The sequence below is a fragment of the Balaenoptera borealis genome (assembly GCF_965194805.1).
Source record: "Balaenoptera borealis genome assembly, chromosome: 19".
Classification (NCBI taxonomy): domain Eukaryota; kingdom Metazoa; phylum Chordata; class Mammalia; order Artiodactyla; family Balaenopteridae; genus Balaenoptera; species Balaenoptera borealis.
Genome location: NC_138878.1, coordinates 27,396,889 through 27,422,611, shown reverse-complemented (window position 1 = coordinate 27,422,611; position 25,723 = coordinate 27,396,889). Strand labels below are relative to the sequence as shown.

At 41.5% G+C, this 25,723-nt stretch overlaps 1 protein-coding gene across 3 annotated transcripts in view; it reads left to right on the top strand.

The window, feature by feature from the left end:
* Positions 1-25,723, top strand: part of NUP93 (nucleoporin 93) — a 104,463-nt gene that overhangs the window by 2,449 nt on the left and 76,291 nt on the right. For all 3 annotated transcript variants that reach the window (XR_014237464.1, XM_082366960.1, XM_082366959.1), the window contains exons 2-3: positions 13,592-13,784; positions 25,580-25,697. Coding sequence is in view for 2 of the 3 variants with exons in the window: in XM_082366960.1 (XP_082223086.1) it covers positions 13,606-13,784; positions 25,580-25,697 (297 nt within the window). In the remaining variant the exon portion in view is untranslated. The remainder of the gene's footprint in view (positions 1-13,591; positions 13,785-25,579; positions 25,698-25,723) is intronic.

Genomic DNA, 25,723 nt, shown 5'->3' with positions numbered 1-25,723 from the left:
TGGTTGGGAATAGTGTGGGAGGGGTTTGAGGTAGGTAGGACTGTCCCAGCTGACTTTGCAAGGTACACAGGAGTTCCCATGTGCCAGGGTATGTTTGTGTTCTAGCAGAGGGTGCACCTGTATGTGCCAGGGTGTGAAGGGAGGAAACAGCATGAGGCATCCCAAGGAGTAGAGAATTGCTAGGGTATCTTTGCGGGGAGGCAGTAAGAGATGAGGATGGTAAGGATGGCAGTGCCCATTCTTTGGAGGGTGCCCCTATTGGCCGTGTCAAAGCATGAGCACTTCCTTCTATAGGAGATGGAAGGTGTTCCTGAGGGTATAAAGGCAGGGAAACGTTTCAGAAAGACCTCTCTAGCCAAGGGGAGTGTAGGTTAGAGGAACAAGAAGGCTTAGACTGTTGAGGTAATCAGGAGAAAAGCGTGAGGTTAGAGTGGGGGCAAAAGAGATGAGGGTTCGACTTTCCGAAAGGTTTGGGAGATAGACCTGAAGATTGGATGTTCGGAGAGGAAAGGGAGCCTGAGGTGGTTTCTGGCTGAATTGACTGGGTGCTAATCGTTTTATCAAGAGAGACTGGAAATGCAGGAGGAGGAAGTGGTGCTGGTGGTGGTGGCGGTGGCAGCTAAGAGGGGAGAGAAGTGAAGCGTTTGGGATAATGTGTAGTTTGAGGCATACACTGGTCAGCCAGCTGTAGATGTCAGATGAACAGTTGGAAATATTGACCCTGGGAGAGAGCTGGGCTGGACATAAAGATACGGAAGTCACCTTTGTTTTGATAGGTCAGTGTCCTTGCCTGGGCCCAGATGGACCTCCGAGGTCCATGGATGGACTTTCTGGGGAAGGGCAGCATTGAGCCTCCTGGCATTGCCTGCTCAAGAGTGTGTGTGTGGTTCTCTTGGATGCACATGTGTATGTGAACGGATTCAGAGAGGTCTGTAGCCATCTGGGAGATTAATGGCCATGGTAGGAATTGTAGTTGAAGTTCAAGTGGATGTTATCCAGAGAAATATATAGTGTGAGAAGAGGAGGTCCAAGGATAGAAGCTCGGCATTTGAGGGGTGGGTAGGTGAAGAAGGCACAGCAGAGGAGGCTGAGAGAGGGAGGAGGAGGAGGAGAACCAGGAGAAGGTGGAGTCTCCACGTCTTGGGAAGAGAGAGTTTCAGGAAGGAAGGAATGGTCAGGGTGTCAAAGGCTGTGAGAAAGGAAGGATTGAAGAGTCCATTGGATTTGGCAGTTGGGTCAGTGGTGACTGCCGGGGAATTCAGGAAATGGGAGGCAGGCAAGCAAAAGTTAGATGGCAGTGGTGATGAATGAATGACGCGTGACAGGGGATGGCCGTCTCTTTATGAAGGGAGTGGGAGCCAGAGGAGGACATGGGGTCGAGGAATTTTTTAAAAATAAACTTATTTTAGATTTGTTTTAGATTTATAGAACACATGCAGGGTAGTACGGAGTTCTCTGTACCCCTTACCCAGTTTCCCCTACTGATGAGGAATTATTTTAGGGAAGGAGAGACCTAAATCCTAGGAGAAGGAACCAATGACAGTGGAAAAAAAGGACAACCATCACTTCCTGAGCTCTGGCTGTGCGCAGGTCTCTGCCATGGGCTTTACTTCTATAATCTAATGCCATCCTCACGGCAGCCCTGTGATGTCAGGCTTACTCCCTTCCCTGTCTCCCTCATTTCAGTAAATGGCACCTTCATGGTCTGAGTTACTCAGGCTTAAAGCCTTGGCATTGTCCTTGACTTCTTTTCTCCTCTCACACTCTACATCAGCAATTCATGTCTACACTAAATCTGTTCTTAAAATATAGTATCCATGAATCAGACCCACTTTTTGTCTCTTCCACCACTATCACCCTGGTCCACGCGGGTCTCAGGTATCACATCTGAGTGATAGAGTAGCCTCCTGACTGGTCTTCCTGTTCTTACTTTGTCCCCTCACGCCCCCTGTCTGTTCTCCACACAGCAGTGGGAATGAGCCTTAGAGAAGGCTCAACCCTTCACTGGCTCCTGTCATAAGTAGGCTGAAATCCAAAGTCCTTGGTGGTGGGAAGCCGACATGATCTGACCCTGTCCCAACCCCTTCTCCCACCACCCTTCCCCATGATTATGTGCTTCAGCCACGTGGCCTTCTGCTCTTCAGCTATGCAAACTGCACTTCTGCCTTGCTTCCTTGGCAAGAACATTCTTCCCCCAAATATCTACATAGCTCACCCCCTTACTTCAATTAGGTCTCTGCTCAAAGGTTTCCTTTTAAAAGAAGCTTCTCAGAACACCCCAGCTAAAGCAGTCCCACCATCCACTCTGCCGCATTTCCCTGTTTTACCTCCCTCATAGCACTTATCAATACTTGGCATCATGTGTCTATATGTTTATGCATTTTTATTGTCTGTCTCCTAACAGACATAAGCTCCCTGAGGCTGGGACCTTTGTCTGGTTTTTCCATAGCTCCATCCCCATTGCTTTGAACAAACAGTACCTAGCATGTGGTAGATGCTCAATAAGTATTTGTTAAATGAATGAAGGAAAGCTGCCATATAAATCACCATGACCTGAGTGGCTTAAACAACAGAAATTTGTTTTTCTACAGTTCTGGAGGCTGGAAGTCCGAGACCATGGTGCCGCATGGCTGGGTTCTGGTGAGGACCCTCTCTCTTTTGGGCTTGTTGGTAGCCACCATCTCGAGTGTGCTCACATGGACGTGGGGCTCTAACTTTGGTGAACTTTACAAGGCGAACACAGGAATTTAGAAAATGAGTCATTAGGCATTTTGGGAAAGGTTTGCTGAAGGTTATTCTGGCAGTTAGTGACTGTATTGAGGATCTAGCTACTGTTTAAGGGCACTGTTGGAGTTATACATTAAAAAAAAAAAAGGTAACGCTACAAAATACTTTAAATTTTAAGCTGTTTGGGGGAAGAAGGAATCTAGGTATTAATAGACGATAACATAAGGCAAATGAGAAGAATGTCAGCAGGGTGGTGGACTAACAGGTCCTAACGCTTTGTCCCCCCATAAAAACAACAAAAACAGCAAATAAACAACTGTATATTGACGAAAATAGCTCTGTGAGAGCTCCAGAGTGAAATAAGGAGGCTGCAGAAACCCTGTGGAGGAACTTCCCCGGTGGCGCAGTGGTTAAGAATCCGCCGGCCAATGCTAGGGGACACGGGTTCGAGCCCTGGTCCGGGAAGATCCCACATGCCGCAAAGCGACTAAACCCATGCACCACAACTACTGAGCCTGCGCTCTAGAGCCCGCGAGCCACAACTACTGAAGCCCGCGCACCTGGAGCCCATGCTCCGCAGCAAGAGAAGCCACTGCAATGAGAAGCCCGTGCACTGCAACAAAGAGTAGCCCCCGCTCGCCACAACTAGAGAAAGCCTGTGCACAGCAATGAAGACCCAACGCAGCCAAAAATAAATAAATAAATAAATAAAAATATAAAAAAGAAAAAAGAAACCCTGTGGAGCACAAAAACAGATGGCTGGCCACATAGAAACGTGTAAGGCAAATAAATAAATGGAGTAGAGAGGAATCTAGATGCGGGGAGATTCCTATGGGATGGGTATTGAGGAAAACCATTTTGGTAAGTAGGACTTGAATTCGTGGTAAAACGATAGCTGATGTTTGAGTGGTTACTGTGTGGCAGGCGAGGAAGGTACATCTATTTTTCCACTTCACAGGTGAGGCCCAGAGGGAGTAATTAACTTGCCCAAGGTCACCCAGCTAGAGGGTACAGTTCCTGGCTGGATCTCAGGGGTGTGGTGGAAGGTGAGTAGATGTTCCTGGCTGTGAAAAATGGCATGAGCACAGAGCAGGGTATGCACAAGGACAGTCAGGGATAGAGTGAATCACATTACTGGTACACAGGGTTTCTCCAAAAACAGTGCCTCCTCTGGATCCCGTGAGTGGAAGGTATTGAAGGCTTTTGTTCAGGAGCAACATAGGGAAAGTGATGGTGGAAAGAGGAACGTGGTCGCGGTGAGCAGAGTGATTTGCAGTGGGAGGCACTGGAACTTGCATCTAGCAAGAACTTGGGCCTAAAGGGGGGGATGTCTGGCCTTGAGTGACGGTGATGAAGATGGAAGCAACAGTTAGACTAACCTTACTGTGGTAATCATTTCACAGTATTGATGTCTATCAAACCACGTTGTGTGCCTTAAAATTACACAATATTGTGTGTCAGTTATATCTCAATAAAGCTGGAAAAGGAAAATAAGCAACAGAAGATGCTGCAAAAATAAAGTATCCCTTGCTCTCTAAATCTGTTTAGGTAATGAGAGATTTGGAGAGTGAGGGATGTCATGTTTTCTGAATCTGTAGTATTTGGTTTCCTGAGATTTTGTCAGGGAGAGCAATAGTTTGGATAATGAGGAATACCTACCTGCTTTCTCTCAAAAATGTGTCTGCATCTGTTTTGGTTTCTGAGTCTGGAGAGTGGAGAATAGCTATAAATAAACAGTCCGAGGTCATGCACAGATGCAAGGAGAAGGGTGAGTTAGAACCTAAGAGAGTGCAGCCCAGGTACAGGTGAAGGGGTTTGGGCGGGCGTCTGGTGGCGGCGGTGGTGGTGGGTGGATAACTGCATTTTGAGGTGCACTGGGTGTGGCAGTTGTGGGTTTGAGTGGAAACGCACAGGCAGTGCCTGGAACCTCCTGGTTTGGAGCGTGAGTTCAAGAAGCAGGATGGGAGTGTGGATTTGACATTCATTGCCATCGAGGAGTCAGGGGCAGTGGTGAGGCAAACACTCTGAGGCAGGGAGTTTAGAGCAGTTTTAAAATGAACAAGTTATTAAAAATTAGAAAAGGTCACATACACTTACGGAAAGGATTCGGGTTGACAGAGGGTTATACAACGAAAAGTAGAAATCTCCCAAATCTTAGCTTTGCTCTCTCTCTGGAGATAATGCTAAGTTTCTTGCTATGCTAATGTTATGTTTCTTGCTATTTCTTCTAAATTCTATCTGTGAACAAACCTTAATATATGTATTATATGTATTAACATATACACTTAATATATGTTGAGTGTATAGCTTGATGAATTTTTATATATTTATTCAATCATATGACCATCACCCATATTGAGATATAGAATATTTCCAATACTCTGGTGTCTTACCTTAGGCTGCCATATAAACCACCATGGCCTGAGTGGCTTAAACAACAGAAGTTTGTTTTTCCACAGTTCTGGAGGAAGTCCGAGACCAGGGTGCCACATGGTTGGGTTCTGGTGAAGACCCTCTGTCTTTCTGGCTCGAAGGTGGTCACCATCTCGAGTGTGCTCACATACTTTCCTGGGTGAATGTGTGTGTGGAGTTGGGGTGGGAGATAGAGGAAGCAGCTTTCTGGTGTCTCTTCTTAGGAGGGTACTGATCCCATCATGAGGGCCCCCTCTTCAGGACCTCATCTAAACCTCATTACCTCCCAAAGGTCCCTTCTCCAAATGCCTTCACAGTGGGGGTTAGGACTTCAACATACGAATTTTGGAGGGACACGTTTCAGCCTGTAGTACCAGAAAAGTTCTGTTGTGCTTCCTCCCAGTCATTCCCCATCCCCACCCTCACCAACCCCCCAGATAACCAGTGTTCTGGTTTCTAGCACCACAGATTAGTTTTTTCTCCTTAAAATCCATATAAATGGAATCATGCAGTGTCTTTTTTTGGTGTCTGGCTGCTTTAGTTCATTTTTGTGTCTGTGAAATTTATCCCTATTGTTCCATGTAGCTTTAGTTTGATCTTTTCCATTGCTGTGTGGTATACCGGGGAATGACTACCACCATTAAAAACTCAAATGGTATAATTCTGTATATACAGTGTTGTAAGATTATTTGGGGTCGGGGGGGCGGGCAGGGGACTCAGACTTTAGAATCTGATAACAGCTATAGTGTTTCTCTTATATTTTTTAAAAAATGTATGCATATATTTCCCAGGGTTCCTGGTGCCTGTGATGCTGGTGTCATGGCTCTCAGGACAAGAAGCCTTCCTTAGTTTACAGAAGGGTTTCTCAACCTTGACACAATTGATGTTTTAGGCTGAATAATTCTTTGCTGTGGAGGTTGTGCTGTGCATCATAGGATGTTTAACAGCATCCCTGGCCTCTGCCATCTAGATGTCAGTAGCATGTCGCCTCTCTCTCTCAGTTGTGACAACCAAAAATGCCTCTATATATTGCCAGTGCTCCCTGGGGAGCAAAGCTGCCCCCAACTGAGAACTGTTGGTTTCGAGAGATGAGCCAGAGCCAAAGCCTTTTGGAGGTAGACTTGGTGATCTGCCACTGTTTATGCCAGCTGTAATATGGGGCCTGTATCATTCCTCAGGTTCTTTGTACAGATACTTTTCATCACCACTAAAATGGGGCTGCTCCTTCCAAGGACACATTCATTAAGTGAGTTTAAAGACTGAATTAAAATATCCCACATCTGTAGATTCTTCACGGCGGGCAGGACCTTAGAAATCACCTGAGCCAACCCCTTCCTCTCACCGGTGGTGAAACTGGGATCCAGAGATGAGGAAGGGCCGGTCCCAGGGTCAGAGAGCTAATGTGGGGCAAAGCCAGGATGGGGTCCACAGTTCTATCCCAGGCCTTCTACTCCAAGAATTTGTCAGAAGGTAGGCTGTGTGGGTACTTTATGTTTCTGTGTGATGCCAGATTGCTTCTCTTTGCTCATTGAAGATGAAATAATACAAGTGTTATTTTATGTATCAAGAAAGCTGATACTACACACTCCTTACTGCAAACACTGAGTCATCCAGGCCCATACTTGTACTGAATCACCCAGGTCTTTTAATTTCTCTTCTGTCTAGGGTAATTTATTTTAGTTCTTTGTTTTTCTGTTTTTTTGTTTTTTTACATTTATTTTATTTTATTTATTTTTTAAAAATTTTTTTCCAACCAATAGCATTTATTTACAACATGTTTACAAACAAATATAGAGAACAGCTATTAAGAAAATTTTTTTTTCACACACACACTGTATTTTATTTTTACAAGAGATAAATAAACTGACACCAAGCATTGTAAATGGATGACCACAACAAAAGCAGCAATGATTGCATTTACCAAACACGAAACACACTCATACTATGTCATAATATTGACATTCAGTCCAGTAATCCTCCACTGTAACAGCTCCTTTACTTTGCAGTGAAAATTGATTTGTATATTTTTTGCCTCTGAGTCCTTGTGGGATATTTTTTTTTTATTCAAACAGAAAGTCACAAAAATTATAATCATCCTCATCAGTTCACTCAGTCCCATGTAATTAATTTTTTTTTTCATCTTGATCTTTTGTTAGCACTTTTATGAATTCATCAGTTTTCCATTAGAGTTCTGAAAATGCTTATTCATTCAGTTCAGCAGTATAGTCAGTTGCCAGAAACCTGTACTTGTCAGAGTCTTCCATGAATTCCTTGAAGATGAAACCTTTTTATAGGAACATATTTGCAAAAGTAGTTCTTTGTTTTCTCCAGAAGTCTACCTTCTGAATAATGATTAGGTCTAACTCTTTTACTTAGTTTCACAGGACTATAAAGAGTTATCCCACAGCACTTTTTTTTTTTTTTTTGGTTAATCATCGTTTTCCTCTTCTAGAGGCATCTGAAACAGTAGTATCTGTTAGGATGTAATTTTCTTTTGGTTGTTGTAATTGACAGCTGACAGATATAGTACAAAGTAGAATGATGCTGTCATTTAACCGTAGTTTATGTATTCAGAAGAAGAGAGGAGAACAGAACCAGTCTTCAGCTTTTGACACCTCCTGTGAGGCTTTCCTCATTAATCTTGGTGTTGGACATTGAACACTGTTCTTGTGTTTTAATCCTGTTACAGTCTAATTAATAAGTTTGAGGGCAAGATTTCCACTTGAAATTCAATGCTAAATTTCTTTTGAATCACACCTTCATTGTGGAAATTTGGATTTATAATTAAAACCATATTTGATGTGGGAAATGTAAAAATTGTACATTTAAAAATTGCAGGTGTCTCCCAGAAGTTCTTACTGAATGATACGAAGCTGTGATTAAATTAGTCAATTTAGTATCATATATTTGCTAGAAGATTTTTTTTGAAGCAGAGATGTTTATAATTGACAATATGTTGCCAAATTGGCAACTTTGGGAAAAAGCTAAAATAGCATTTTACAGTGACATAAATCAGGAGAGTTAATAAAATACTTTCTGTGTATCATCAACCCCTTGAAGGAGATAAGCATTATCATCTCCTCTTTAGAGATGAGGAAATTATGAGGGGAGATTTGGGTTTTATCCCAGGGGTAAATCAGCTGATTTATTATGAAGGATGAATGGCCAGATAAAGAGGTACATAGGGCGGGGTCCGGAAGAGTCCTTAGCACAGGAGCTTCTGTCTTTGTGGAACCGGGGTGCACCATTCTCCCAGCGTGTGGATGCATTCACCAGCTCAGAAACTCAACAAATCTCATTGTTCAAGAGTTTTTATAGAGCTTAATCTGCAGCCCTTGCTTCCCCTTCCAAGAGGTTGGTGGGTGAGGCTGAAAGTTCCAACTGTCTAATCACTTGGTCTTTCTGGTGACCAGTCCCATCCTGAGGCCACCTAGCTTAGCCTCTCCAAGTTACCTCATTTGCATAAATCCAGGTGTGCTTAAAAGGGGTTCCTTATAAGTTACAAAAGACTCAGAACTTCAGGACATTCCGAGGGTTTTAGAAGCTGTGTGCCAGGAACTTGGGGACAAAGACCAAATATATTTCTTATTATACTACACTACTCTTTTTTGGCTTGATTAAATATTTAACATGGTTATATTGGGAATGTGGAAATGACCATATTTTTCATAATTAAGACACATGTTAATAGCAAGTGAACCGAAATTATTTGATGCATTTTTGCTCTGCCCTTTTTTTAAGTTCATTTCATCCTATATGCCATTTGGAGATTTTTTTTTTCTCTTTGTTAAGAATGTTTATGTGCCTGGAAGGGACATTTTTTTGGACACTGAATGACAGGTGAGTGCTGACTAATTTAAGGAAATGGAAGTCTGCCCAGTCCTTGGTTTTAGCTCTAGGTGGGAGCTGTCTCTCTAAAGCCGTGGGCTTTAATTTTTTCCCCTGGTTAATTTTCTCAGCATCCTCTAGGTGTGGTGAAGAGGTCTGGATCTTGGGAACTTCCCACTAAGAGCATTCACCATTTATATTTATTTATTATTTATTTTTAATTTAAAAAAATTTTTTGGCTATACCGCGGGGCATGTGGGATCTTAGTTCCCAGACCAGGGATCAAATCCGCACCCCCTGCATTGGAAGCACAGAGTCTTAACCACTGGACCGCCAGGGAGGTCCCACCATTTCTAATATAGCAGGGTGTCTGCAACCTCTGAAAAAGCAGTGGGTCATTGTCCTTCATTTTGATGGGGAACTTTTTATTGAAGTGCAATACACAATCAGAAAAGTACATAAATCACAAGTCTAGCTCAATGAATGTTCTCAAAATGAACACACTATTAAGCAGCACCCAGAATAAAAAAAGTTACCAGCCCCCCAGAAGCCTCCTTTCTGCCTCCTCCTGTCCCCCCCACCCCGCCACCAAAGGATAACCAGTCTTGCCTTCTAACAGCAGTGATAAGTTTGCCCTTCATTTTAAGGCTTACCCTGGTGTTTGAGGAGGTCTGTGGAGGCTCAGTAGGACTTCTGCCAAGAGGCACGGAGAGCAGTTTGTTGCTCAGGGCCCTGGTGCCCTGCCATGCTCTCTGAAGCACCTTTCGGTGTTTCCAGAGGCCTCAACAATCAGGCTCAGAGTCATGCTGACAGAGAGGAGCCTTAGTGCTGTCTGTCCTTGCTGGCCTTTTCGCATCCAGCCCCAGTTTTGCTGCATTGACTGTTCCACATCCCACTTCTGTGGGTTCTCAGTGTGGCTTCTTCCTGGCTCCCTCCTCCACAGCTCCCCAGGGGTGCAGCTGGCATCCAGTCTCTGTGTGTGTCTTGGCCAGATTTTTTTCCCAACACAGAGCTTGGACTTCACTCTCACACCTCCCCTCCCGCTAATCATTCTGGTTCTCACTATTGGACAAAGATAGTGAGGTTATTTTCATGATCAGTTTTCAGTATCGAGTCAAAATTGATATTCGGTTGGTTTAACCCCTATATTTTGTGGCTAAGTTGATATTTATTTTGCAGAAGGGTTAAAAATTGTCTTTAAATTTGTAAAATTAACCATACGTTTAAAATTTTTAATGAGATGATGACTACATCAAAGTATACATTTGGCAACTTTAATAACTTTTTTGTAAATCAGTTTCCACTGGTTGAGTTATAATGCAGGACAGATCCAGTTTTTCCCAAATATGGTATCATATACATTTCTCTCTTCTCTCAGACAGACATGGAACAAGCTTATTTTCTACTCTAAACTTATATAGCACAGTTCTTCCTGTATGTATATTTGTTCTTTTAGTTTGGAATTTGTTCACCTGAAAACTGGGCTGTTTCTTCTAAAATATCACTGGGTTTTTGTCTGGGTATTTAGAGGGAAAGCACTAGTCTGGACCAAGTGTGATCTGAATTCATGCCATTTATACTGTCTCTGCCTTATGCTGTGCAGCCTCAGAAATGTTAAGTATCAGTTGGTAGTCGGAAGGGAATGTTTTTGCTTTGGTCTCTGCTTGCCAGTGGGTGCTGCTTTGGCAAGAGTGTGTAGGAAGCCTTCAAGAACAGAGTCTCCACAAACGGAAGAATAAAACTCCCATTCATTCAACAGATGAGAACCTACTATGTACCAGGCACTGTTCTAAGAACCTGGGGTACCTCAGTGAACAAAACAGGCAAAAATCCCTATCCTTGTACAGTTTACATTCTAGCTGGGGGTGGGGGAGAGCGCTGAGGGTGGTTGCAGGTTGCGCTCTTAAATATTTTGTTCTAGGTTGGCATCAGAGGCAAGCTGACAGTTTAGCTGAGAGAGATAGGGAATCAGCCATGAGCATATCTGGGAGAGGTGCGTTCCAGGTAGAGGAAATAAGGAGTACAAAGAAAGCCTCTAGGGCAGGAATGTGCTTGACCCACTGGGGGACCAGCAAGGAGGCCCCAGGGTGGCTGGAGCCCAGGAAAGGAAGGGGGACAGGACTGGAGATGAGTCTAGGAGGTAAGAAGAGATGGCTTGCTTCTGTAGGGCTTCACTCTGTACAAGAAGTTTAAACAGAGGATGGATGTGATCAGACTTTCAAAGGATCACTGGTTGCTGGATTGAGAAGACACTGTAGGAGACAAGGGCTGAAGCCGGGAAGCCAGGAAGAGGTGAGAATGACTTGGATGGGGGAACGTGGTGAGAAGAGGTGGATTCTGGGTGCATTTTGACGGTAGATTTGAAAAACTTTGTTGGCTTATTTGGATGTGGGATGTGAGTCAGGGAGGCCCTTAAGGATTTTGGCCCAAGCGACTGACTGGAGCAGGCCAAGGAGCAGGTTTTGTAGGTGAAAGGTTAAAGCTCAGTTTGGGGCATATTAAGTTTAGGATGTTTAGAGATTCAGCCTTTATTTTACTATGGTCAAAATAATTCTATTTAGTTAACTTTAAAAAATCATATTTATTGGATTAAAGTAAATCATGACTTTTATTTTCCATTCATTACTTACCCTCAAATCCATCACTTTAAATCTTTGTATGGGCAAGTCATTTGAGAAGTTGAGCATTTCCTTTGTCTGAATTTGCCTGGCGTGGAAATGTTACATGAAATGTTAGATATATTTTTTTCCTTTTTTTTTCTTTTTATAAACATTAAAAAGTTTTGTTTTATTCAGGGAGTTCCAGAATTTTCCTTATGAAGGAAAAAAAGTATTTCCTTCTCCTTGGCTCTGTTAGACAAATTACTTTTATCTTAGAGTTAAAAAAAAGTGTGGGGGTAAGAGGCAGCATATTTCTTTTTTTTCCTCTTTCTGGTGAGTGACCATGTTTCTGGTAGTTCATAGAACATCATTGGCCCTATAGGTTTCTGAGGAAAAACATTTCTCCATCAAGCAGGAGCCGTCGTTTAATTATACGCTCTGCTTCTTTGTTCTTCTGTCCCCGAGAATACCCTTCTCATTCTGTGATCCACATTTTCTCACAGGTAGAGGTGGCCAGTTACAGCTTGATTCTATTAGGTAAAAAAAAAAAATGACAATGATTATCTAGAAACTTTAGGTAAAGAGTTATAGGGTATATGACTTTTTGTCTAAAGATTAAAGTCAGCTTGGCACTTCATAAAGAATACCAAAATGTCTTCATGTTTACTCCAGCTGAGCTATTTTTGTTTTAACCTTGTGCCCTTGCCTTTAAAGTTAATGTCCTTTAATGTTCATTTTTAAAAGTCCTTATTCTGCTGCTGTGGATTTATGGTGGAAACCATGCCCTTTTAACATTAACCTGAGCTTCATAGCTGAGATATAATTATATATTACATTAACATTGTAACTACAATTCTAGACCACAGGGATTTCTAAAGTACAATAGAAGCCATGGGTTTAAAACAAAGAGGAAATATATAATCAACAAGAGCTACTATTTAAAGAATATTGTTCTTTTTTTAATAAATAATAATTTTGTTAACCTTTTAGCAATGTAATTTTTTTAAATGATGTTGATGCTATTTATCTTCTGTTGATTTAAATAGTGGTAGGAGGTAAAAACTCCTCTTAGTTATGAACCTTACACAAGGATGGTACAGTATATAGAAGATTCATAAATGTGTAATATGCATTAAATATCAACATTGTTCACAGAACTTTTCTCAGTTGTTGGAGAAACAGGTGATCTTGCTAATAATATTCATGGTCTAGAAGCCAGCTGCTACTTAAATTAGTATAATTATTAGTTGCAACAGTATCTCTAAAAGTAGTAGGTATATTAACAAGTCATATTCTGAATGTCATATATAACAAGCAGACATGGATCTCTGCTCTCAGAGATAAAGCTGAAGAATGAGTGAATGGAGACTTGGACATGAATTTAAAAAGACTGTCTTTTGTGTTAGCGAAGGAGACTAACGGGATTAGTCAGAAGACCTGTGTTCTTCTGGTTTCAGTTCAGCCTCATTGCAGCAGAGAGTATTCTAGGCACAGAACTGAGCTCTGTGGACTGGAGTTGCTTCTCTGTCTTTTCAGGATCCTCATGGAGTTGTTTGGGAATCATATGAGATGAGATGGCCTTATAAATTGCCAGCCGTCTGGGGGTGGAGGTGTTTTTCTGTCTAAGACAGGTGGAGGGAGAGGAAGTTTGAGTGAGGGTTCTTTACGCCTCCCAGAGGTTGCCATCATGGGTTCTGTTGCCTTGTCGGCTTTGAGTCTGAAGTGAGGCAGGAATTCTGATCTGTGCCTTAATATCTTTGCATTTGTTCTGGTGGCAGAAATCAATCTTGGGGCTGTCAGTATGGACAGAAATGATCTATTTCTTCCCAGTCTGACTCATTTTCTCTGTCAGGCCTGTTGTTCTTGGGCTATGTTCAGGAACAAATCCTGCTTGTTGATGAGCTCTCTCCTTGTCTGTTTACAAAAAGTCCTAGTGTTTCGTTAAGCTTATGACAGGTTCAGGCAGTGTTTGAAGCCTATCTTTCCTCTTGATTTGGATCTCTTCCTTTTTCTCCCCCACCTAGGATCTGCATCTCCAATGGATACTGAGGGGTTTGGTGAGCTACTTCAGCAAGCTGAACAGCTTGCCGCTGAGACCGAGGGCATCTCAGAGCTTCCCCATGTGGAACGGAACCTACAGGAGATCCAGCAGGCAGGCGAGCGCCTGCGTTCCCGTACCCTCACACGCACATCCCAGGAGACAGCAGATGTCAAGGCGTGAGTACTGGTGGGGAGGCAGCACTGGTGCTGGGTGGCTCGGGGGCAGGATCTGCTTCTTCTTTCCTGCCTTGAATTTGGATGTAGTCTGTAAAAGACAGAGACAAGCCAGAGTCTCAGGGATTCAAGAGAGGTTTTATAAACAGGTCAGCAGCCTTGCTTTGTCTCCCTGCTTCCTGGGTTTTCCAGCCTGTCTGCCTGACCAAGCTGCGAGCCCCTATCACAGGCAGAGATGATCAGGGTGAGAAAGGGCGAAGAGCTTTGTCATACAGAAACCGTCCCAGTCATTCCTGCTTGGGTTCACTGACTGTTGGTCATAAATGGCTCACGTAGTATATTGGTAAATGTGGGTCACACAGATAAGTGTTACCCTCCAAGCCAGAGAGGGCCCAGTGATGAGCAGAGTTTTTAAGAGTACTTGGAAGAAACTGATGAGCAGTTAGTGATGAGAAGCCATCCAAGTGAGGAGTGATCCTGTCTGCTTACTGTCAGCGACCCCAGAGGCTGCTTCTAAAAGGCCTTGGAAATGCAGTGCCTGCCAGTTGATTGTAGAAGAGGAAAGTGGGTGAGCCCCAAGAGAGTGCAGCGGGAGAAGAGTGCAGGTTGACTGTCTGGCCAGTGGCTGCTGCTGCCACACAACACGCTTTGGGTTGTTGATTCCACAGACATGTGTTTGGGATCCCCACTGTGCCAGGCCTGGGCTGTCTCTGGGACTACAACCATGAATTAGACATGGTCCTTGCCCTCAAGAAGCTTATTATTTGGTGAGGCAGGAAAAAATCTCGCCTCTTTCCATAAGAAATGTGATTTACTGATTACTTACTATGCATCAGTAAGATTTTGCTTAATCCTCACAACAAATGGTAGGACTGTGGTCCCTGTATTACAGATGAGCAGCTAAGGCTCAGAAAGGGCAAGTAACTCTCTCAGATCACACAGCTGGTGAGTAGTGAGTCAGGATTCAAACCCAGTGAGGTTTACTCCAGAGTGTATGCTCCTTTAGCCCTGATGGAAGGGTCATGGGAGGATGCAGAGGTGATGTTACTGGTGACCTTTCTGGGTCTGGAAAGTGGCTGAGATTCTCTGTGGGAAATACTGTATGGGAAATCGTCAGTCATCTGCTCAGTCTTCATTCCTTAAACTTGATAAGCCGTAAGTGCTGGTGTTAAGGTGGGGACATTGTTTTGGATACATAGTAAATGTCACAGGGGTTGAGTATAAGGGCTACATTTTTTTTTTTCCAACTAATCTTGAAAGCTGAATGTTTTGGCTGCTCTGCTGAGTCAGTAAGGATGTTGTAGAAATTCTTATGTAGGCCTCCCCAGAATTTTATTTATTAAAATACTAGTTAGTTTTTGTTCTGTTGGTATTGGTAAAGGCAAATCAGGGGAACCCTGGCAGGGATTTTTCACTATCCAGCCTTGTAGCTAAATGCAGCCAACTGCTCCACTACACTTTTCCCCAGCACCCCATCCAGCCTTTAGACATTTCTGCTAACTTGCCCTCCCTGCAGGCTCCTACTGCTGCTGCTGCTGGTTGCCTGCAGTTACCCCGGGTCTTTAGCGTGCAGGCTTTTGCTTGTGTGGAAAGGATGCTGCTGGAGCGAAAGGACTGTGATGCCAGCTGAGTTGCTATAGTTATAATTTAATTGCATTAGCTTTACAGCCTATTAAGAGCAAAAAGGGAAAATGTTTTCTTGGGAACAATGATCAGTCATGCTCTCTTTCTTGTAAATTTCCATTCTTCCTCATCTCTTTCTACCTTAAATTCATCATTTTAGGGAGGAGGAAGTTGGAACATTGAAAGAATGGGTATAGGGTGGGGCAGGTGCTCAAAAAGAAACCAAAGGGCTGATGACTGTATTTTTCCATCTCCTTGATAGGCAGAGACATAAAGTGTGATGTGAATATTTCAGTACAGGATGAGGGCAGAGGAGAGAAGTGAATAGAGAAAATTTTCTTACACGAAATAAATTTTGAAAAAAATTTCTGTCTTCAAGATTTTAGTTAAGATTAGCTTGTAGACCTAAGAGTGAATTGTTCTGTGTTGAATTCATTTGTTTAAATAGACTTTGTTGGATTTTTCATTTTAGGGAACAGATTTGCTGGCTTTTTTGCATGTGTGTGATATTTTTAAATTGTAAAATATCTTCACACATAAAGAAGAATATGCATAACATATATAAAGGTATAAATCAGGGGTTGGCTGACTAAGACCCAGGAGCCAAATCCAACTTGCTGCCTGTTAAAGTTTTATTGGAACACAGGCACACTTACTTGTTTATGTATTGTCTATGCTGCTTTTGTGCTACAGTAGCAGAGTTGAGTAGTGATGACAGAGACTGTATGGCCGGCAAAGCCTGAAGCACTTACTGTCTGCCTTTTACAGAATAAGTTTGCTGACTCCTGGTGTAAATAATAGGAAAATGAATGAATACTCCTGTGCACATGGCACAGTTAAGACATGGAATATTATCACTAGCTGTGAAGCCCTCCCTGGGTACACATCGTCAGTTGCATCCCCCCTTTTTCTCATTGGAGATGCCTCATTGGATTTTTCCATTCAGCTCAGAAGCCAAACAACCTAGAGGTGTACAAAGAAAAAGGCAGCAATCATTCTCTCTCCCTAACTTTATCCTCCAAGGTAATCAGTGTTATTAATTTGCTTATTTTTTCACACTTTTCTTCATGTTCAAGCAAAGCATGTATAAACATTTATTTGCCCAAAGTTAAACAGCAGATTATAACTTTACTATGCTTGTACTAACCTACCTTTTAAAGCACTTACTGTTTGTCAGACATTGTGCCAAGTACTTTACATGCATTATATACTTTCCTCTTAAAATAACCCTGTGAAATAAGTGTTACTGTCTCTGTTTTATAATTGAGGAGAGTCAGATAGCAGGTGGTCACACCAGAACTCAAATCCAGCTTGGGCAGTGAGAATCCCTCACGTTTGTAAGGCACTTTCAGTTCCCATAGGCTTATCATAGGTGCTGTCTTGACTGGTCTTCACAAGCCTGAGAGGTGAGAGAGGCAGGGTTTTCCTTCATATGTTAGCAGGAGAAAAAGGAAGCTTGGAAAAGTGATGCACCCAGGATTTTCAGTCAGTAAGTGACTGGTGGGACTAACTCAAACCTCTTGACTTTTTTTCTGCTCCCCATGTGTACTGACTGAGAACAGCTTTTGTCCTCCTGTTCTCCTGGGACTGGACTGTTTGACTCCAGCCTCTCTGGCTCTGTGCTCAAGAGAAGCTGCCTGGCTTACAAAAATTGGGGCAGGTTGGGGGCAGGGAACCTTTGGATTTTTCCACCCTTAGAAGCTGAAAGTTTCTGGTACAGCCTTTATTTGTAAAACCATCCCTACCCTAGATTCCCTGCCTCCTTCATCATTCCTCCTTCCACCTCCCCCATCAGGACTTCTGCATATGCGCTGCACAGGCCCACATACTGCACAGTTCCTCCAGGCACCAGCCACTTGGATGACCTTTCTCTTCTCATAATTCTAATAGCTAATTTTTAAATGCCAAGGTTCCCAGCCCTGGTATGCCTTAAAATCACTGGGCACTGGATACGTTCTCATGTATCTCTGGTGGAGATAGAGTGCCTGAGGCACAGAATTTGGCAATAGCTAGTGCGTTTACTCTTGACCCAGCAATCCCACTTCCAGGGAATCTCTCCCAAAGATACACTGGCAAAAGTACGAAAAGATGTGTGCACAAGGTTATTCTTTGCAGCATTATTTGTAATAGCAAAAGTTGGAAACAACTCTGACATCCATCAATATGGGACTGGTTGAATATTGGTACATGAGCATAGCTTTTCAGTAGCACAAAGGAATGAGAATATACACTGCTGTGGATGGAGCGACTCCAGGCCATATCGTTAAGTAAAATAAACATGCAAGGTGGAGGAAAGGGTATAGTACTTTATCATTTATTTAAGAAAGCAGGTGAAAGAAAGTCCATATTCATGGATTGGAAGACTTTATATTATTAAGATGGTAACACTCCCCAAATTGATCTATAGATTACATGCAATTCGTATCAAAATCCCAGCTGGCTTTTTTGCAGCAATTTGTAAATTGATCCTAAAATTCATATGGAAATTCAAGGAACCTAGAATGACCGAAACAATTCTTTTTTTTTTTTTTTAATTGAGTATAATTGACCTTCAACACTATGTTAGTTCCAGGTGTACAGCATAGTGATTCGATATTTCTGTACATTACAAAATGATCACCACAATAAGTCTAGTTACCATCTGTCACCGTACAAAGTTATTACAATATTATTGACTGTATTCCCCATGCTGTGCACTTCATTCCAGTGGCGCATTTATTTCGTAGTTAGAAGTTTGTACCTCTTAACCTCCCTCACCTATTTCACTCATTCCCCCCACCTCCCTCCCCTCTGGCAACCACCTGTTTGTTCTTTGAATCTATGAGTCTGTTTTGTTATGTTTGTTCATTTGATTTGGTTTTTAGATTCTACATATAAGTGAAATCATATGGTATTTGTCTTTAAAGCTTTAAAACTTTAAAACTCTTAAAAGAAACTATAGGTTTAAATCTTCCTGACCTTCTTGGATGTGAAACCAAAAGCATAAGTGACAGATTCAAAAATAGATAAACTGAACTTCATGAAAATTAAAAAACTTTTGTGCTTTAAAGGACACTATCAGGAGAGAAAACAACCCACAGAATGGGGAGAAAATATTTGCATATTACAATGTATGTCGAATAAGAGGCTTATATCCAGAACATATTAAAAACTCTTACAACTCAATAATAAAAAGACAACCCAATTTATTTTGAAGTATAGTTGATTTGCAATATTATATTAGTTTCAGGTGTACAGCATTGTGATTCAGTATTTTTACAGATTATAGTCCGTTAAAAGTTGTCACAAGATAATGGCTATAATAATTCCCTGTGCTATACAATATATCCTTGTTGCTTATCTATTTTATATATAGTAGTTTGTATCTCTTAATCACATACCCCTAATTTGCCCCTCCCCCTTTCCCTCTCCCCTTTGGTAACCATTAGTTTGTTTTCTATATCTGTGAGTCTGTTTCTGTTTTGCGTATATGTTGGTTTGCATTATTTTTTAGATTCCACATGTAAGTGATATCATACAGTATTTGTTTTTCTCTGTCTGACTTATTTCATTAAGCGTAATGTTCTCTCAGCCCATCCACGTTGCTGCAAATGGCAGATTTTCATTCTTTTTTGTTTGTTTTTTGTTTTTGGCTGCATTGGGTCTTCGTTGCTGCACGGGCTTTCTCTACCTGTTGTGAGTGGGGGCTACTCTTCGTTGTGGTGCATGGGCTTCTAATTTCGGTGGCTTCCCTTATTGCTGAGCACGGGCTCTAGGCACACGGGCTTCAGTAGTTGTGGCGTGCGGGCTCTAGGGAATGCGGACTTCAGTAGTTGTGGCGTGTGGGCTCAGTAGTTGTGGCTCACGGGCTCTAGAGCGCAGGCTCAGTAGTTGCGGCGCATGGGCTTAGTTGCTCCGTGGCATGTGGGATCTTCCTGGACCAGGGATCAAACCTGTGTCCCCTGCATTGGCAGGTGGATTCTTAACCACTGTACCACCAGGGAAGTCCCTCATTCTTTTTTATGGCTGAGTAATAGTCCACTGTATGTGTGTATCACATCTTCTTTATCATCTATGGATGGGCACTTGGGTTGTTTTCATATCTTGGCTATTGTAAATAGTGCTGCTGTGAACATTGGATGCATGTATCTTTTTGGATTAGTGTTTTCATTTTTGCCAAATACATACCCCGGAGTGGAATTGCTGGATCATTCGATAGTTCTATTTTTAGTTTTTTGAGAAACCTCCATATTGTTTTACTTAGTGGCTGGACCAAAAGACAACCCAATTTTAAAATGAGCAAAAGATCTGAATAGGCATTTCTCCAAAGGAGATATATTAATGTCCAATAAGCAAATGAAAAGATGCTCAACATCACTAACCATCAGGGAAATGCAAATCAAAACCACAGTAAGATACCACTTCACCCCCACTAGGATGGCTGTAATCAAAAAGACGGATAATAACAAATGTTGGTGAGAATGTGGAAAATATTGAAACCCTCGTAAACTGTCGGTAGGAATGTAAAGTGGTGCAGCCACTTAGGAAAACCGTCCACCAGTTTCTCAAAAGGTTAAATATAGTGTTACCATATGACTGAGCAGTTCCACTCCCAGGTTTATACCCAGGAGGAATGACAACGGTTGTCCACACAAAAACCTGTACATGAGCGTTCATAGCAGCATTACTCATAATTGCCAAAAAGTAGAAACAATCGAAATGTCTAACAGCTGATGAATTGATAAATAAAAGTGGCATATCCATATAATGGAATACTATTTGGCAATAAAAAAGAATGAACTACTAATACATGCTCCAACATGGATGAACCTTGACAACATTATGCTAAGTGAAAGAAGCCAGTCACAAAAGACTACATATTGTATAGTTCCATTTATAGAAAATGTCCAGAATAGGCAAATCTGTAGAAACAGAAAGTAGATTAGAGGTTGCCAAGGGAGTTGGTAGATTAGGGGACATAGGGAATGACTGCTGGTGGGTAGGGGGATTTCTTTTCTGGGTGATGAAAATATTCTAAAATCGATTGTAGTGGTGCTTGCACAAATCTGTGAATATACTAAAACCCACTGAATTATGCTTTTTTTTTTTTGAGATTCTTTTTTTCCCCTCTTATTACACTTATTTTTAACACTTTTATTATGGAAATATTAAAACATGCACAGTAGTAGAGAAAACAGTATAATAAACTCCCAGGTACCCATCACCTATCATATCAACATTCTGCCATTTTTTAAAATTCTTTTTAATTTTTATTTTATATTGGAGTATAGTTGATTAACAATGTTGTGTTAGTTTCAGGTGTACAACAAAGTGATTCATTTATACATGTATCTATGAATTATACGTTTTAAATGGGTGATTGTATAGTATGTGAATTATAGCTCAATAAAGCTGTTTTTAAAAAGTAGGTAACAAACTTATAAGCCTAACTGCTAATAAAAAAAGAAGGAAGGTGTTTAAAAGTACCTGAGATTTACTGTAATCAGGTATGGTAAGACATGCAAACATGGATATGACATGACTGTCATGAAGGAAGAAGTTTCTACTCACATTTCTTTTTTTTTTTTTTTTTTTTTTTTGGCTGCGTTGGGTCTTCATGGCTGTGTGCGGGCTTCCTCTAGCTGATGCAAGCGGGGGCTACTCTTCGTCGTGGTGCACATGCTTCTCATTGCGGTGGCTACTCTTGTTGCGGAGCTCGGGCTCTAGGCATGCTGGCTCTAGAGCGCAGGCTCAGTAGTTGTGGCTCACGGGCCTAGTTGCTCCGCGGCATGTGGGATCTTCCCAGACCAGGGCTCGAACCCGCGTCCCCTGCATTGGCAGGCGGATTCTCAACCACTGCGCCACCAGGGAAGCCCCTCTGCTCACATTTCTCTGGAAACAGGAGGCAGGGCATGCCATGCAGGGCCACTGAGGGAGCACTGAGGTCAGTCAGGGGGCGGAGGAAGCAAGGGGAAAACGTGGGCAAGAGCCTTTACTGTGGTTTCTCTGGGAAGGCAGGGTGAGCAGGCTTAGGATTGGCTAGTTTGAATAGCCTCAGTGGTCTCTAGGGTAAAGGCGCTGTCTCTAGTTGTCTGGTACCTCACCCTGAGATGATTAGGGCAGGGGATAGTGAACCCATGAAGGAGGTGGTTGAGGTATGGGCTCTGGATTGATTAGTGTGCATATGTTATTATATGCACTTACAGGCCTCTAGGAATTAGCTAACTCTGGGAGAGGCAATCGCTCTAGTGCCCGCAAGGCCCCAGATGTCAAAGCAACAAATACAGGAAATAAAAAGGTGTGATTAATATAAATGGTGTAAACAAACAAAGGGTTACCTATAGAAAAAGGGAAAAAATAAGGTGAAGACAGACTTTTTTATAGATTTGACTTTGGAATTGTATAAATATTTTGCGTAATTATAAAACAAAATTAAATTTCAAGAAGGGAATTCCTAAAGAAGGAAAATAAATGCTCATTCAGTTGGTGACATAATCATTCAGAGAGGAACATTTCCAAGTAATATCTTAATCGGTCTTCAATAATGATATTGTTGGTAGAGGGATTGATACTGCTGTTTTGAGACTATTGTGTGTATAGTGTAGGATAAAGCAAATAAGTAGTTAAGGTGGTGATGCTGAGAACTAGGACTTTGGGTATGAGAGAAAGGAGATACAGATAGAAAATCTATGAGGTTAACCCCAAACTTGATGTTTTTAATTTTGAATTGGAAGTGTCAGTATGAACTCCTGATGTAATTTATCTTAAGGAAACTGAAACAAAAGTAAAAACTCTATTTCTAGCTCTGCCTACTGAAAGGCTTAGAAACAGTGTAGCAATGAGCAATCCTAGTGCCCAGATAGTGGTCTCTAAAAATCCATTTCTTAATAAAAAGTAACTGGGGCTCTTTGGAGAGTTGACCGATTCCAGGTCTGGAGCAAGTCAGTGTAAGATGAACTTGTCTTGTCATACCAGATGGCAAGGAAGTTATGTAGGTCAACTTGAGTCATGTCGAAAGAACTCAGAAACCAACTTGAAAAGGCTTCTACTGGCCAAAGATGAGATGATTTTGAGCATGATAAGGATAATAACTGCAGTGGATTGAAATACATCAAATATGTTTAAATTCATGAGTTCATAATGATACTAAAGCAAAACTCATCAGTCACCTTTGGAGAATGCTAGAGAATCAACTCATTATTCAGAGTAACCACATAGTTGATGAAGAGTGGCTCTGAGGGGAAATATGCCAGCTAATAGAGACAGAATACCACCATTTTGCAACCTCTAAGGAATTAATGCATCTAAGCAATGATCATCAGTGTCTGGTAACATTCCAAAAAGAGGTAATCAGACATTACATACCTCTTGATAAAAGTCTGAAGTAATTGAACCAAAAAAAAAAATAATAATGCCACCTGAATCTGATCAAACCATTAGCACTTACTTTCAATGTACAGGAAATTGGATAGGAGAGGTGGGAGGAACATGTTAAATTACATCGTGGGGATGCAATCAGTAAAACCTGTTATGTGGGAAACTGCATCCTTGCTACTTTGAGTCTGGTCCATAGATCAACAGTGTAAGCATCAGCTGTGAGCTTTTTAGAAATGGAGACCCTCAGGCCCTATCCCAGACCTACTGAAACAGAATATGCATATTAACAAGCTTCCCAGGTGATTCACATGCACATTTCAAGTTGGAGTAGCACTGTTCTATGGAACAAATAATCTAGAGTCTCCAACAAAGAAATTGTAAGAAAAAAAAAATGAGATGGAGGGGCAACTCAAAGATTAAAAGACATTTGGAGGCATATCAATTATTTGCAGGTAGAGAACCTACTTGTATTCCATTCAAACAAACACATTTTAAAGTTATGAAATAATTAAGAGAATATTTTGGATTTACTTCGAAATAATCTGGGTGGTAGAGAGAGGAAAGTAGGTAGGGATGTAGATGAAAATAGAGTTTGCTACAACATGCTAGATTTTGAAGCTGGGTGATAGGTACAGGGTTTATTATTTTAATTTCATATTAAGATTTTTTCTATAATAGTTTAAAAAGGAGTTGGCTAAAATGGCTGTAATCAAAAAGGTAGTAACAGGTATTGTCAAGAGTGTGGAAGAAATTAGAACCCTTGTACATTGCTCATGGGAATGTAAAATAGTGTAGCTGCTTTGGAAAATAGTCTGGCAGTTCTTCAGAAGGTTAAACAGGGAGTCAATATATAACCTAGCAGTTCCACTCCTAGGTATACACCCAAGAGAAATGAAAACATACGTTCACACAAAAACTTGCACATGAATGTTCATGGCAGCATTTTTTATAATAACCAAAAAGTGGAAACAACCCAAATGTCCTTCAAATGATGATATGTTCATTAATATAAAATATAGCATATCCATATGATGGAGTACTATTCACTCAGAAGAAGAAATGAAGTACTGATACATGCTACAACATGGATGAACCTTGAAAACATTATGCTCAGTGAAAGAAACCAGTCATGAAAGACTACATATTGTTATGATTCCATTTATAGAAAATGTCCAGAATAGGCAAATTTATAGAGACAGAAAATAAATTAGTGGTTAGGGGGAGATTTGTGGAGATATGAGCATTTTATTGATACATTCCCATGACTGCTGATGGAGTGGGGGAAATTTTGGCAGGGAGGGGTGATGAAAATGTTCTAAAATAGATTGTGGCGATGGTTGTACAACTCTGTGAATATACTAAAACCCATGGAATTCTACACTTTAAATGGGTGAATTGTATGATATGTGAATAATATCTCAGTAAAGCTGTTATAAAAAAGGGAAGGAGAGCCTAATACTGATACCCGTGCTCCAGGCTTCACCCAACACTAATCAGAATCACTGGGAGGAAAGTTGTCTAGATGATTCTAATGTGCAACCAGGACTGGGAACCACTGTATTAGAAAGTTAGCCATCAAGGATTGTTAGAAGAGAGGGGCAAGATTATCTATTTGAAATGATAGCCTTGAGGGGAAGCCTCAGGGATGGCATCATAGCTGACCAGTCTGCACGGAAGAGGCAAAAATCTACAGTGCGGAGCCCTCTGGGTGCACATTATCTATTCCTGTGGTACTAAGTAGAATGGAAATAAGTATGAGAAGTCTTTTCTTTTTTCCAATAAGTCTGTTAGTTCAGAATTGGTCATCTTCAGTGTAACACCCATAGGTGTTAGGGTTATTTGTGCCGCCAGGTGGTCTAGCTTCTTCTAAGTTACTCAGAATGAGCACAGACTTTGTCGATGGGATTTGGGGGTACTAAATCATAAACCAAAAGCAACAGTCTAAACAATTAATTTCCCTGAGTTTCTTTCTTCCAGACAGTGTTCTAGATATTAGTGAGAATCTATAATTTTTTTTTTGCTCTCCCATTGTTACATTGCTCCAGATGAGTAGACATAAAGCCAGCTGTAGTGTTCCCATCTCTCTTCAAAAGCATTTATTAGTCAGGTGACAGCTTCCTCTACTGTTGGACTGGGCAGCAGAGAGGGAATTTGAAGATGTACTGCACATGGTGTTTGGCTTTTGAAGAGAAGCTTTGGAGAACTGGCCTTGGATTCTGGTTTCCCTGCCCTTTGCAAGTTATTGATTGCCCTGGACTTTCAGTTTCCTTAATGAATGAATGAAGTTTAGACTAGGTTCTCCTGAAGCTTCTAAAATTTTGTGGTTTACTACATCTATCTTTATAGAGGCTGTAAATATAGGATGGTGGTTAAGAGTTTGTGCTGTGGAGCTTGGTGACCTGGCTCTGCTGTTTCCTGGCTCTGTGACTTTTGATAAGTTGGTTAACCTCTTTGCACATTGTTTCCCCCATCTGTAAAACGGGGATTGAGAATAATATGTACCTCACGATTTTCTTTACTATAAAATGTTTGGAGCAGTCTAGCCTATAATTTTATTGATATGCTAGCAATTTATCCTAGACAGGTCCCTCACTCTAATTTAGGCGTGATCAGAACTCTCTCTTACTACCAAATGCAACGTTGTGTCTGTTATCCCAGGTGGTAGATGTTTTTGGAAAGGTATAAAACAACCATACAAAAGTGTTCGGGCAGTATATAAGAAGTTTTAGTTTCATACTAAAAATATTCTCTAGTATTTTAGGAAGCATATTAGATGTTCTAATTCTACTTTTTTCTCCCTGCCCTATATCCACATATAGGTCAGTTCTCCTCGGGTCTCGGGGACTTGACATATCCCACATCTCCCAGCGATTGGAGAGTCTGAGTGCAGCCACCACCTTTGAGCCTCTTGAGCCTGTGAAGGACACAGACATTCAGGTAAGAGCTGCCAGGTACCAGGACTG